We start from the raw sequence: 14,505 nt of genomic DNA, 5'->3' as shown, positions 1-14,505 counted from the left end.
TCCAACATGGGACAGGGTATTTTTTCTAAACTAGCTGGAACAGTATTAAAAGTTCCTAAACACTTTACATTCAAGGAAGTAGTGGTCATTGTGACTAATACTGGAAACTTGCATCTTTGAAGTTTCAGCATTTATAGAAAGATCAAGATGAATAACTTGCAAAGCCAATTAAAGTAGGAACTGGTGCAGAACATAGAAAAGCACGAAAAAAACCCATCCAAAAAACCCAAACCAACAAAAACAATGTAGCATCAGCATTGTTAGCAGTCATGAGGAGCTATCATAATAACTAATAGTTGCTCCTGACCCTGATGCACAGGTGTGAGTGTATGTACCAGGAATTTGGGCACACAGATGCTTATTTAGAAATTGCAGTTCTCCCTATTGCCCTTTGGTATTAATTCCTTGCAAACAGGCTTATATATGTTTGCATAAGAAAGAACCTGCAGTTGTCAAGTGACCTGAATGCCTTAAGAGGAGCACCTAGTAATGTTCCAGAAATGCATTTTGTTGATCCTCTGCTCTGTCTCTTGAAGGTGTCAGTTCTCATAATTGGCAAAGGATCAAGTACCCAGTTTGATCCACAAAAATAAGTGTAATAGATCTGATTTCTGTCCCTTTTCCTTTCTTTTTCTCTCTGTAGTCTTCTGTTTTGCATCTTCCTCAAACCAAAAGGAAAAAGGGTGCTGCTAATGTGGAACGATGTTATTTCATGCCTATTTGGCAAAGCAGGAGCTAGATGAGTGGACCAAACTAATTAGGCCACACCACAATATACACACTTGTTCACTTCTTGCACTTTTCCTGACTGTGAAAGGATGAGTTATTTGGATGTATAACTTTAATTTTTTTAACCTGATTCCAGTGTTCTAGAGCACAGTTGCTGTTAAACTCTTCTTGCCTCTCTCTTCCTTTCCCTGTGATCCTAGAAGATGTGGTGCACCCCCTTCATCTCTTTCCCAACTTTTAAAGTACTTGCACAGTGTTCATCATAGTGGGAGGGTATCTCCTCATGGAATATTTTCTCCAGGGAGGTGGTGAGCTGCTATGGAGTCACTGGCAGTGGAGAGGAGCAGGGGGTGAAGATGGAAGGAGGTAGCTGGGATAGCTTGAGGTAGGCAGCATGTCTCTGTTCCTTTTCAGCATTACTGTAACTGAGCCCTGTCCACATCCCATACATGTCCTACAATACCTAGTTCCAGTTCTAATGGCTACCCAGCAGTGCAGTCTTCTGGCTTTCCTGATTAAATTTCCCTCTAGCAGATCCACATGGCAGAACTCAAATCATGTCCTCTGCTCAGACATATACTAGGGAACATTTAATTTTATAGTTTACAGAGGATGGGTAAGAGAATTGGAAGGCATGGTGTTTTTAAAAATAATTAAAAATTAACAAATCTGTTACAATTTTTAAACCCAGTAGAACCTTATTTCACATAACCAGTGCCCCCTCTATCCCTAAGCTGTAGCCTTTCCCTTATCTCTTAAAACAAATTACTTTTGTGACTGGAGGGGTGGGTACCACAAGGAAGACTACAAGCAAAACCAGAAAAAGTAATCTTGTGCTTAGAGAACCTAAGGAGTGTACTTACTGGACTTAGGCAATTATGTTTGGCAAATGGACAAGCCTTTGGTTCCTTTTTTAAAGAAAACTACATGTGAACTTGATCCATCCAGTTTCTCAACTGGATTAAATACCACTTGCAACCAGCCAGTCTTGATTAACCATTTTTATGCACTTCTTCCATGCATTAGCTATAGTGTGCTATTTTAGTATTACCATTCCAGTTTGTGTATGTCACTAGCTTGGACGCATAACTTGGGTTGTGCTTTCCAGACTTTGCTGTTTGTACTTCTCTTGATTTGAATATTATCTGAAGGTCAGCAATGACAAGTAATTAAAGCAGGGAGTCTTACAGTTTTGTTCAAACTTACTGTGTATACGCTGTACATTGTACTGTAGGTATAACATAGTGCATTATACATTCTTGATGCTATGTGTTTGTCTTCCTGCCTTTTGAGGAAGCTTCACTGCTACTTTAAATATGTATATTGCAAAGCTTATTATAGGACTTCAGGACTGACATGTCCAGAATCACTATTACTAAAATTGTCACCTGTCTGAGCCAAGGATTAAACATGGCATGAGAAATTGCAGAAGGCAATTCATGAGTAGAATCACGTGTGTGGTTATACCAGGAAACTTTAACACCATCAGGGTGTGTTGTGATTCATAATGAGCCAAAGGTTACATACTTTCAGTATTTTGAACAGAGTGACTAATTAATTCCTGTACCACTTCACTCTTTGACCTATTATTGATTGTACAGAGAGTTTGTCTTGTTTTAAAGATCTGAGAATAACTGGTTGCACAGCACCAGCCCACTAAGCTGTGTGAGACCCATCAGATGGACTATATTGATTAAAATACCAATTTAATTCTGGAGACATGGACACTTCTGTTGGCTTTGCTACAAAGTCCTTGGCTGGTCATGGGAGGGAGGGTAGTGACAGTAAAATTGTTATTTAATAGCTGCTTCTATCGCTGGGGCAGGGGGGAAACATGTTTTGCAAAAGCAATGAATGATTTTTGGATGGTCCTGTTTTTGGATGTACAGTTTCATTTATTTGAAATGGATCCAATTTGGGGAGATCCCCTGCTGTCAGAACTTCAGGGAACCTGAAATTGTGCACCCTGAAGCAAAGGCGTGCTGAAGGGAGGCACTTTGCAAAATGAGATGTGAGCATTGTGAGAGGTAAATTCAAAATCCAGATTCAAATCTTGCTGGTGCTTTGGATCAGCAGTTAAACTACTTGATATCTGCATTTCTCAGATGAAAAGCTTCATAAAAGTAAAAGGCTAATAAAATGTGACTCAGAAGGAGCTACATTAACAGCTACAATACAACTTTATAGCTGTTGAAATGCAATCATTTTTCAATCTCCTCCTGAAACAAAAGCAAGGATGTGAAATCACATAGGATTTCATAGTCCTAGATTTCTTCTCTCTGTGTATAGCCCCACGTTCAGTCTCCTCTAGATTTTTGCTCTGTAGACTAAATCATAAGCTCTAGGTGTACATTGGCTGTGAGGGGGGATTCAAGTCCAGAGGAAATGAGGACCTGGTTTGGCATAAAAGAAAGTGGTAAGGTATTGGGAAGAATTACTATTGACTTATGAATTTGCAGGATGAGATGCTGGAGATATTTGGGGTGACCAAAAGAACAGATTACTTAACTTTAGATTGTGTTCACAAAGAAATTCCTCAATTGTTGCTTTACTTGGAGGGATGGAGAGGAGTAAGCATATTCTAGAGCACACTAGGAAAAAAACCCAAACTTTTCCTGTCATTTCAGGATAATATTAAAGCCCCTGAAGAGGGCAGGAGTCCTCATTTGTTCTTCAGGAGCAGTCCTTCTTCCATGGAGCCCTTTCCCTTGGACTCTGCAGCACGTATGAGAGGGTGCTGATATATAGCAGCTGCTTTCTTATTTTCTTGCTCCCAAGCCTGCCTCTCTGCCTTCACTCTGTCAATGCCTTGACTTGCATTCTTAGTGATTCTGTTTCAGTATCCATCCAGGCTGAGCTGTGTGTCAGTTCACACAGAGTCTGTTTTTAATTATCTCCCTTTCTGACGGGATCTCAGTGTTGAGCCAAACTGAATAATTATCGTGCTTCTTTGGAGATATTTTTATCTTTTTTCCTCCCCAAACGTTTGCTTTCACATTAAAAATTGATCAGAGTCTTGAGGTGGTTGCTTTGCTAGCAGTTTCTTAGATTCTTGAGGATTTATTACTGCATTTGAGTGAGAGGCAAAGTCTTTTCATTTTACATATGGCTATGAGAATGTGCATTTCCATGAGAAAATATTCATTCTTCACTTAACCCTTCCTGCTACATTTTATGTTTGTTCCTTCAGTTCATCAGAAGAGGGACTATGAGGAGAAACATGATAGTGGTATTAACGCTTTGACTGGAATGGTATCCAGATGTACGGTCAAGTTTGTAATTAGAAGCAGTGTCTGTTGTTATCCAAACTGATATACATGTGGTGGACAGGGGACAGACAAACATTTGGGCACTGAAGTTCTTCAGTCTGGAACAGAAGGAGAAAACTGAACTGAGCCATTGTTCTGTGTTAATTATCCTGAACTATTAGGCAATTATTTTTGACTGTTGATTTGAAAGGAAAAAGACAGTTAGCTGTTGTGAGACAGAGAAAGAGAGAGATGTGATTATGACCTGTGTAAATATTGAGGATTAGCTGGAGGAAGGGGATGGAGAAACTTGTGATGCATGCTAATGCTAATATCCCTATTGCATCTCTGAACTATTCCCAGTTAGGCACATCAGCTTCCAGGCTTAGAAGCAGTTGGAGTTTCACTTGAGACTTGCAAACGGATTGAATAAATGTTTTGTGAAAAGATATTCTTCCATTGCTAATGTGGTATCTGTTTCACATATTCCTGTGGATTCATTCTAGTGCACGGTGGTTGCCTGTTTCATTCCCAAGGCTTCTGTGAGTGCTTCTGCTGAGTGAAGTAGGATATGCAAAGGCTGATACTTTTGTTCAGAACAGGGTGGGAGCATTTATGGTGATAGTTGAAAAAATGGCTTGGCAAATCTTGCGTTGGTTGCCCTGGTGTGGTTCTAGCTATCATGTGTTGGTTTGTGGGAAGCAGTTTAGCTCTGTTCTCAAAGAAAACCACAGGGAACACAGTGTGCTCCCAACAGATGAGGAAACCATTGGGGAATTGAACCAGTCTGTGTAGACAAGTGGGAGGCTGAAGGACATAGCAGAACAGATAGAGATGGAGAACAGTAAGTCATGGTCTTGCTCTTATCTACCCATACTTTCTCCTCTCCACAACTTATTGTTTCCTTCCACTTCCCTAGCTGTCATTCCACTGTCTTAGCTCAGCTCTACTTCCAAACAAACCCTGCTTTTCCCTGATTTTTCTTCTCCCTTTTCTTCCTTCCTACTCTGTTAGATGCATCCCAAACACAGAACCCTTTGTTCTAAATAACCTCCTCAGTTATGGACTTCCAGGCACATTGTTCTCCTTTCACAAGAGACTTGTTTCCCACCTGCCTTCAAAACTGAATCCTTTGTTCCCTTATCTCATATACCTGTCTTAATTTTTTGTATGCTCTTTATCCTTTCATTTCATTAGGCTGTGGAGAAACTCTTAAGAGCATGACCAGAACCTGTGTAAAAATTTGGAAACAAAGGGGACAAGAAACAAATACTGTTCTTGCCAGTTTCCTCCTTTTGCTTGTATTACTTCCTCAATTTAAAATCAGGAGATGGGAATCTAATCCCCAGCACTTGGATTCCTCCTGAGTATCACCTTACAAAGTACTGATCTCCCTGTCTTCCTACCCTTATTACCAGGAAAACTCGGAATATGAGCAAAGCTTGATTAGCTAAACAGTCAAATGCTCTGTGAGCATCAAGTCTATCCCAAAAGCAACTTCTCAGTACATAATCAAATAGCTGCTAAATACAAAGAAGGCAGTTCGGAGATTGTAGTTCCTTAAGAATAGCACAAGCTTCTGATGTTTGTTTGTTTTTTAAAGCTTAGGGATGTTGGTTAGTTCATACATAACAGATACAATTTGTGAATCACTAAATGAAGAAAAATGTGTAACAAAATTACCTGAAGTCCTCTTGCTCTTGAAAGCATATGGAGCTTTTGCTGGTAACTTTAGTTGAGCTGAGATTTCTCACCATCTGCTTCATTCCTTTCTTCCCATCCAGGTGAAGTCAAAAAGTGACTCCAGTTCCAAAAGGATTCACAGTGTTTTTAAGGAAGTAATAAGGATGCTACAAGAAAAAGGGCTGGTTTTCCAGAAACCTAGTAGCTCCAAGGACTTATACCATGTAAGGAACTGAGCTGTGGTTGCAAACAAGTTCAGGGGTATGTCTTTCATAGTCAGTAGAAACAGTAGAAATGTTTCAGAACGAGAAACTGGACATCCAAGTGCTGCCTGTTTACTCAAAAGTCTTATCTGCAGCTTACTTCACTGATGCTTTTACCTCTCTATCACCCAGTGAGTTGTTCTTTTCGTAACTCAGCACCAGACTTAAGCACTGCTGCTGTTCCAAGAGCAGTCTGTGTTCACTGGGTTGTGAAACTGTGCTGACACAGCTGACCACGCTGAAGCCTGGGACCTGGGACAGTTCTCTTTATTGCAGTGGGTTGAAACTTGGTGTTCTACTGAGTTGGTCACCCTCCTTTGGGTTAAATTCTGGTATATCATGTTCTTCACCTAACTCTTGGATGCTGCTAATGGTACTAAAAATAATAACTGAAGATTTAACATTCATTATTAGTCTTGGAAGCAGTCTATAATGCAGACTGTAGTTATGATAGTGTTAGTTTAGAATACATCATGGCCTTGGACTGCTTTTCAACAGCCGTGCCATCTACTGTGAAATAGACTGCTATAAATTGCCAGTTTCTTCTGTTTCCTCCAGGTGACTGACCATGATAAGGAGCTGCTTAAAGTGACCCTTGATGTGATTAAAGATGACTGTCGAAAACCCAGGCGTAAGTAGCAGTGTGACCAGGGCTCTGATGAGCTGGTGCTCATATATCGATGACAGTATCTCCTCCTGCTGCTGGATTAGATATGCTTCTTGTCCTTACCCTTGAACTCAGAACTGAGTTGCTGGTATAGCTAATCAGTACAGCTAAAAATGTGAGTGCAAGAGGAGCTTCCTGTGAGCATGGAGAGAGAAAGAGCAGGTGTGCCCAGCAGGAAGCAAACCTCTCAGATCTGAAATAAGCAACCATTATTTTAGATCTATATCTTTTGAGAATACTTAGATTTTGGGAGGAGCCAAATGTAATGAAGTTAGGTCAGCAACTAGCAGCTGTTGCTTTGCTCTCTGGATAAGTAGCAAATGCTAGTTCAGTTTCTACAGGGGAGTTGACACAAAAGTGACCGTACAGAAAGGTGAAATCCCTGCCTCCATTAAGTCAACAGTAAAACTTACTTAAGTCAGTAGGATATTCTCTGTAGATTTTAAGCTCAAGTAGAGCTCAGGTGGTTGTTCTTTGCAGGTAGGGATGTCAGTCTAACAAAATCCACTTCTTTTCAGATAATGTACCTCATGTGGCTTCTGAGTTATCCCTGTCCCTCAAGCCTATTGTGTCTTATTGCCATAGTGATAGCTTGCTCGTAGGACCTGGCATATGATGGTTATCCTGCAGTGAAAAAAGGCTAAGTGAAGTAGTATTATTTTTGAGTTTTCAGTTGGCTACCTTAAGCAGTGGTACAATTGTAGACAAGGTTTGTAGGTGGAGGTAGAAGTTCTGTATGTTTGTGGGATGGAGGGAGTAGATGTCACTGGGCATGCAGATGAAGATGGGGTCATTTGCCTGAGGCTGTTTCAGTGCAACAAGTTAACATATCACATTGTTTTATTGTCTTTTATCCAATTAACAAATACAAACATCTTCTCTGTAAGAGTCAAATCATTCCTCTGCCCATTTTATACATCAGCTAGTTCTCCTGAGAACCCCTTTGTTTGGTGTTTTTTATAATTGTGCCACTGTAAGGCCAGAACCTGTATACAGTTGACACAGAGCACTGAACAACTGCCTGGTGGTTAACTGCCCTCTTCTACTTTATCACACTGGTAAAGTACTCTCAGTGCTACAGGAGATGTTGGGAAGTTCCTTCTCCCGGTCAGGAGGTGTCAACAGCAGAGAGTAACTTGTAGATCAGTCACAGGAAAGACTTTGAAGAGTCCCGAGTCCTCAAAGCCATGTTTTCCACACTCAGCAGGTTAAAAATAGCAACTGCTTTAGAGAGCCTCTTGTTCTCCTTGAAGCTTTCCACCTACTTAGTTTCCTGTTGTAAAGAGGACAATTTCCAGGTCAGTGTCTCTTTGCTAGTTTTCAGAAGGACCATTTCAATGTCCTGGTCACTGGTAATAGAAGATTTTGAGAGGGAAAGCCAAGAAGCTTCCATCAAAACCAACGGGATACTGCGGCTATTTTTATTGTCACTGAATGATGCAAGAGCGCAGAGCTCAATGTGACTGTCGGACCCCCTCTGCTGGTGGGATGGCAGTCTTAGCCACCCGCTTGGCCTTGACTAGTGAGCAGGCTCGTAGTGAGATAGTAAGAACACGGTAATACCTCAAGGGCTTTTGCTTGTTTGTTGCAAGAAATTCCCACCCATTTTCGTTCAAGAATAATATTAATCTTCCATGACAGGAAGACTGATTTATGATAAACCAAGCTCTTCTCTCCAATGAGTTACTTCTCTGCCAGTTTTCAAGGCAATGCCTCACCCCATTGCTTTAGTTGTGACACATTCTCAGGCCCAACCCAGCTGGCTGGAACTATTGTACATGTTAAAAAATCCTCAGCATGCCTAGTCAGAGCTCCACAAACCCTGATCTGTAATATGCCTACATGACAATCCTAGTTCTTGGCTCCAATTTTAATTCCAAACAGTCTGATCTTAAATGCCCTCATGCGAGGCCACTGTGGGTCTACCCAGAGACTTAAGATAGCCAGAAAATGATGACAGTACATTTTGACTCCAGACTGAACTGCAAAATGGTAGACTTAGTCCAGATTTGTTTCTTTTTTTTTTTGTTTTGACAAATTTGCTCTGGTTTTAGGCTTAGATGAGACTAATAGTAGAGATGGAAAAAACAGAACCACTTGAAGTTAAATTTAATATGTCAGAATGGACCCAGTGGGCAAATGGTGGTAGTTCTATAACTCTGTCCTCTCTGATATTGGTAGTCAGGCAAGACAGTTAATCACAGCCTGGCTTACCTCAGCTGATGGACAAAAGCTAGAACCCAGTATGTCAGTGGAAGAGGGACAGCATCACTCTGCTGCAAGGATTGTATTCCCTCAAAGCTGGGCCATAGACTAGGCATGTTTCTGGCTTACTTAATGATTGTACACACCTGCAGCTACCCCAAAATGCTATTTTCTACCAGCATCTAGGAGGAATGTATTGTACTGTTGGGTAACACTTGAGTCACTACGCTAATTCATTGAGACTTAAGCTAAGTTACTGTAGATCAGGGATGGGCACTTTCACCGTCTTATGACAAACCTATGACTAATGCAAAATGCAGCTACCCACTTTGTTTGCAACAACAGTCACTATGACCAAGTAGAAGCATTGTTCTATTCTCTGCACTTACCCATCCTAGGGTGGTGGACGCATTTTGGCTACCAGCCCCAAACAACTTTTATCATGCTGGATCACTGACTTCTAAAGAAATATCTTTGCCTGATTCACAGCCTAATAGGAATTAGGCTGAACTGTGTATTTACCAGTGCTCAGTGTTGCCTCCTATCTATTAGTGACTTTTCTCAGCAGCTTCTAAGGCAGTTCTGGGGCTCAGCTGATTCTAGAGTAGAGATTGGCAAAAAATAAAAAACAAGGCAGCAACAACAAAATACAGGGACCTCCCTGGCCCATGGCAATTTCTCAGTACCTTTATCAAACTTACCTTACATCATGTATGCTGAGGGCTGAGGAGGAGGAAAGTTGTTTGTGCTGATGTGTCTCATTTATGCTAATTTTCCATTGTTAGCCATGGAGGAGAAATAAATCTGTTGTGGAGTTCAGCACTTGGGAGACTGGGAGCCTGCAGCACTGATGATTAGTGGGTTTACAGGGTCTGTTGGAGGAAACGCTAACTGGGACAGCTCTGCTTCAAATGACAGCTCCACCAGGCACACAGTAGCTGTGTGCAATACTGCAGCCATTAAGGACCTTTGTCTCTGGCTTGCCATCTAGGAAAGGGGATTATTTTTACATTTCTGTTCTCTTGTACATTTTCAGGGTTCATTTCTCTTAAAGGGAGATAAAATTTGATACTGAAGTTCTGTGACTTTCTACTCCCCTAACTGTCTGAGTAGTCTAAAGTGCGGGGATGTGATTGCATCGCTAGGTAAATGAAAGTTGCACTGTAGCAGTTTTTCCACAAGATGCCAGCATTGGGCCAGCAGTTACAGGTCCTGGCCACGGGCCTTCTGTTATACACGTTTTTGAAGTTGTGTATGAGCAAAAGGATTTTCATTTGGTTTCTTCTGCAGTTGCAGAAACTGGATGGCTTGCATAGGTGGACAGTGGAGGTACCCTTAAGTTATTAACCTCATCATCAGGTTGTACTGAATAAGCTCTGTATATTAGAGTCTGCAAGACTGCTTATCTTTCACCCTCATTACAAGTGTTACAGCCCTGACACTTCCCAGAAAAGTCAGTGGGAATAGTTGATAATTGCAGAACTGTAGCCACAGACTGGCTCTCTTCCCTCTGAATACATGCATCTCTGCTTTGGTACCTAGGGCATTCTTCCTCTCCAACAGCTGTGGGGTTTTTATAACTAATCTGGATTATAATAGTTAAAAAGAGGCAGTTAGACTGAAGTCTTTCCTCCATGCCTGGCTACATTTTCCTTTTTTTCTGCAGATGCTGAAAAAGGCTGCCATTTCCTTCATGTCCTGAGTTGTGTTCGGCAGAGCTACAACCCCTCTCTGGCTGAAGTGGTGATGCACCGTGTCTTGGAACTGCTGGAGAGTAACAGTGATGTTGTCAGCACTATGGAAGGATATTATATGGCATTTTAAAGAGAGAAGATGATACATTTGTTCTGGTCCATTCAGGATAAAGGAGGGAAGAAGGAGAGGTTGAGTGACACTGAAAAGCTGCTATTACCTGGTATGATCTAGATGGGGAAAAAAAAGAGCATTCTGATTCTCCAAATGCTGTTTTTGTCCAGCTTCAGAGAAGTTGTCCAAATATTTGTTTTAATATTCTTGCTGACTTCCTTGCTATTCCTAGTGAAAGCTGTATCAAACTGATTCTGGACATCCTAATACAGCAGGGGAGTTGGAAAAGAAACTGGGCTCTTTCCCTGCAGTAAGATGTGACATGGCCATCCTCACATTTACATCCAGTGAGCCCAAAAGAAAAGTCACTGCTAAAGAGTGCTGTTTACAGCAGTGGTCACATCAGGACATGTTTTTCTGGCTTAAAGACTGATCTTGTGATCTTTCCATATGGTAATCTGTGTATGGGCCTGAACAGATACGGAAAGGATGTACCTGTGCAGAAGCAAATAAAAGGGAAGAGGATTAAGAAAGAGTTGTAGAAGTCTCGCCCCCACCAATGCCCCTGAATGTCTCTGGAAATCAGAGAAAGAAGTCCAGATTCTGACTGAAGTGGTACTGAGGGGAATTACAACTTTAGTTTATGCCTACAAAAAGGTCTGGTTGGCCACAGGGGAGATTTGCTTTTCAGATTCCTGGTCTGATTACTGATCAGTTTGAAGTGATGCTGTGGATCTTTCTTTTTATGTGTACCTTGTAATAGCTAGAGAAAGCACATGCAAGTAACCACCAAAAGATTTAAGATTTGCCTGTTCTTCCTGGCAGTGTTGGTGTACCCATGTCTATAAATATGTATTCCTGAATGTGCACACTATTAAAGCAGTCCTCACCTCTCTCTGAAAAGAAAAATTCAGGAATGGGGTCCTGCATCCCTTCCCCATCCGGCAACCTTGCTCACTGCTTGTCAAGCATGTCTGGATTCCCCTGGCTACTGTGTGCACTACTGATGCATGTTGTTGTGGATTCTGTTCAGAATCCTCAAAATCAGCCACTGTTTTGCCGTTTATTTTTAAATTGCTTCCTACATCACAAATGGTAAACCATAAATCAGATGCTTTGGAAAAGAAAATACAAAAGCCAGCAAGACCCTCTGTAATCTTCGTGCTCCCTGTTGCCTTTTGTGTCTTCTATTCCTTGTCACCTTTGGGGAAAAATACTATCCATATCTGTGCTTGCAGAGGAACACAAGACATAGATGAAATAACATTGCCCTAAAGAAAGTTATTATGCAAGATGTTTGATCTGGAATAATCACAACTCCGTTACATGCCACAGTTCAAAGCCTGGAGCTGTTAAGTATTTACCCTTAGAGAGGGCTTGCTGCTGCAGGGCCTTGGCTGTTTAATTAATCTGGTTAATTAATGGTGGTGAGACCTTTAACTTGAAAAGAGTAGAAAGGATTGAACGTATCCTTCCTGTTTCCTCTGCACCTTCCCTGTAACAGTTGAAATAGCAGACTCCCAGGAGGCAGATGTAGTGGTAAAGCCCTATAAGGATTGACATAGCAGGGAAAAATAAACCATGTGCATGAGGAAAGCCAGTGAGTAGCCCCATGTGTGCCAGATCTCTGGTTTGTTGTTATATGCCTCATTCCAAGCCCTGGCTGCAGTGAGATATAGGCTAAGAGAAAGGCATGACAAAATATTTGGCATTTGCATTCAGAGGCCTGTGGAAAACTCTGGCCTTAAAGAGATGGTGTGTTTGTCCATAGTGGAAAACTATGTATGAATCATTCTTTTGCTGTAAATTCCCTACTTGCTGCAGGGCTCAATAGTTGGTTTCCCTGCAGGCTGCCCTACTCCTAGTGTTGCTGTTCCGAGTTGAGTACCGTCTAGTCAGATCTTAGTATGGGCCTGAACAGATACGGAAAGGATGTACCTGTGCAGAAGCAAATAAAAGAGAAGAGGATTAAGAAAGAGTTGTAGAAGTCTCGCCCCCACCAATGCCCCTGAATGTCTCTGGAAATCAGAGAAAGAAGTCCAGATTCTGACTGAAGTGGTACTGAGGGGAATTACAACTTTAGTTTATGCCTACAAAAAGGTCTGGTTGGCCACAGGGGAGATTCACTTTTCAGATTCCTGGTCTGATTACTGATCAGTTTGAAGTGATGCTTAAAAACAAAGGCTATCTATGGAAGAATTAGTTTGGAATATTGATTCCTAAATTCAACCTCACTTCAGGAGTTAACCATATGTTGCTGCTTGATTATGGACAAGTCACCTACTTGGCAAGAGTTTGAGGATATTTTAAAGGAAAGTACGTGGTGTCTTGGACCATATGGAAGAGCATGGCATCTAATTTAAAAGACTGGCTTGTTCATTCTCTTGAAATGCTCTGTATTAGCAGAAGCTGATTTTGCTGGGAAAGGGTTAAAAGAAGTCTGTTAGCTCAGTGGGAAAGGTGATTTCTTCTCTTAGGTTAGAAGACAGACAGACCTGGTTCTTCTGAGGGTGTCAGCCAAGTGTGTGGGCTGGATGAGTTTTGGGAGGAGCTCTGCTCAGCTAAATATTGGAGGAAAAGACAGTCTGGAGAACCATGTTGCTCTTTAGGGTCTCTTTAAAATAAATTCATACCAAAATAGGATTACGTCTTTGTCCTTTGCAGCTTGTATGGTCATACGTGCAGCTTCTAACAGGTTCTACTGCCTCCAACTTTGATGCTGCCCTTCCTGTGTTTTAGATGTGTTTCTATGTGTAAAGTCTGCCTAAAACCCGTAGCCACCTATTTTCTGTGCATTGGAGGTTGATGCAGACACAAAGTGTGTGCCCTCTCTGCCCTGCCCCTGTTGCAATTTAAAAGCACTGGTCAACTGCAAAGCCTCAGAGATGAGGTGGGAGGAATTTATCTCAGGAAAGACAGATAAGTCACTCTGGAAAGAACCTGTCCTTGGAAGTTTTTAAGTTGGTCCTTGCTGGCCATGCTGGACACTTGTGACGGAGAGTGCATTCTGTTGGAGATTGCTCTCCAAGAACAGGGAAAAGGGATTTTTCTCATTTGAGTTAACTCGGGGAAATAATATGAATGAACACAAGGGAGCCTACAGTTTTTACATGAGTGAAAGGTTAAAGTAAAATTAATGGAGGAGCCTATCTTTAAGTTACACATTCTAATTCTGAATAACTGTATGGAATAGTTGTGCCTTAAGCTTGCATGCTTTATTTTTTCCACGGTAGCCACCCAACACAGACTAACACTTACTCTGGTTGAGTGCATTCCCCCTCTTGTACCTACAGGGAATACCATATGCATATGCCTGCACAGAAGTACCCCAGCTAGCTGTGGGAGCACAGAGCTCACTGTAGATTGATTTACCCCTTTACTCAGTATCTCTACAGTATGCTTCTGTGACAGCAGTCTAGACATACCCATATTGGTATAAGTCACCTTTATGTAAGTCTAACTACACACACTAGGGCTTTTACTGCTAATAAACTGTCTCTCTGTTTAAAGATCATATCCTTAACCAAGAGAGTCATATCATGCACACTGTTAAAATTCTTAGTCTTAGACCACACCCACAAAATATTGTGTGGAACATGCAGTGAAAGCGCACTTTCTTGTTTTGTTTAATTTGAAAACTCGTTAGGCAACACAATTATTACTGGTTTACTAAAGGACTTTGAAGGTGGCACTTTAATGTAAAACTGACAAGTGAGAATTCATGTTGTAGGACTGAATCATGGCCAGTTCTAGTTTCCATGGAAACAGTTATGGCAGTAAAAGGCAGGTAAGTAAAATGGAGTTTTTAAAAGCAGTCAGCATTTTTATGTTACCTTAAGAAGGTATGTTTCCATAGAAATGCAGCACCTGAGAACAAAATTACTAAAGAATCTTAATATTTTAT

General features: G+C 41.3%; 1 protein-coding gene across 3 annotated transcripts in view; it reads left to right on the top strand.

Annotated features, from left to right (window-relative positions):
• Positions 1–11,053, top strand: part of STN1 (STN1 subunit of CST complex) — a 43,246-nt gene extending 32,193 nt beyond the window's left edge. For all 3 annotated transcript variants that reach the window (XM_052798356.1, XM_052798354.1, XM_052798355.1), the window contains 3 exons: positions 5,762–5,884; positions 6,482–6,554; positions 10,462–11,053. In XM_052798356.1, coding sequence (XP_052654316.1) covers positions 5,762–5,884; positions 6,482–6,554; positions 10,462–10,619 — 354 coding nt within the window. In that variant the 3' untranslated portion in view covers positions 10,620–11,053. The remainder of the gene's footprint in view (positions 1–5,761; positions 5,885–6,481; positions 6,555–10,461) is intronic.
• Positions 11,054–14,505: the final 3,452 nt, after the last annotated feature.

The sequence above is a fragment of the Harpia harpyja genome, chromosome 10 (genome assembly GCF_026419915.1).
Source record: "Harpia harpyja isolate bHarHar1 chromosome 10, bHarHar1 primary haplotype, whole genome shotgun sequence".
NCBI lineage: Eukaryota > Metazoa > Chordata > Aves > Accipitriformes > Accipitridae > Harpia > Harpia harpyja.
The sequence above is the reverse complement of the archived record's forward strand: the minus strand, read 5'-3'. Positions and strand labels throughout refer to the sequence as shown.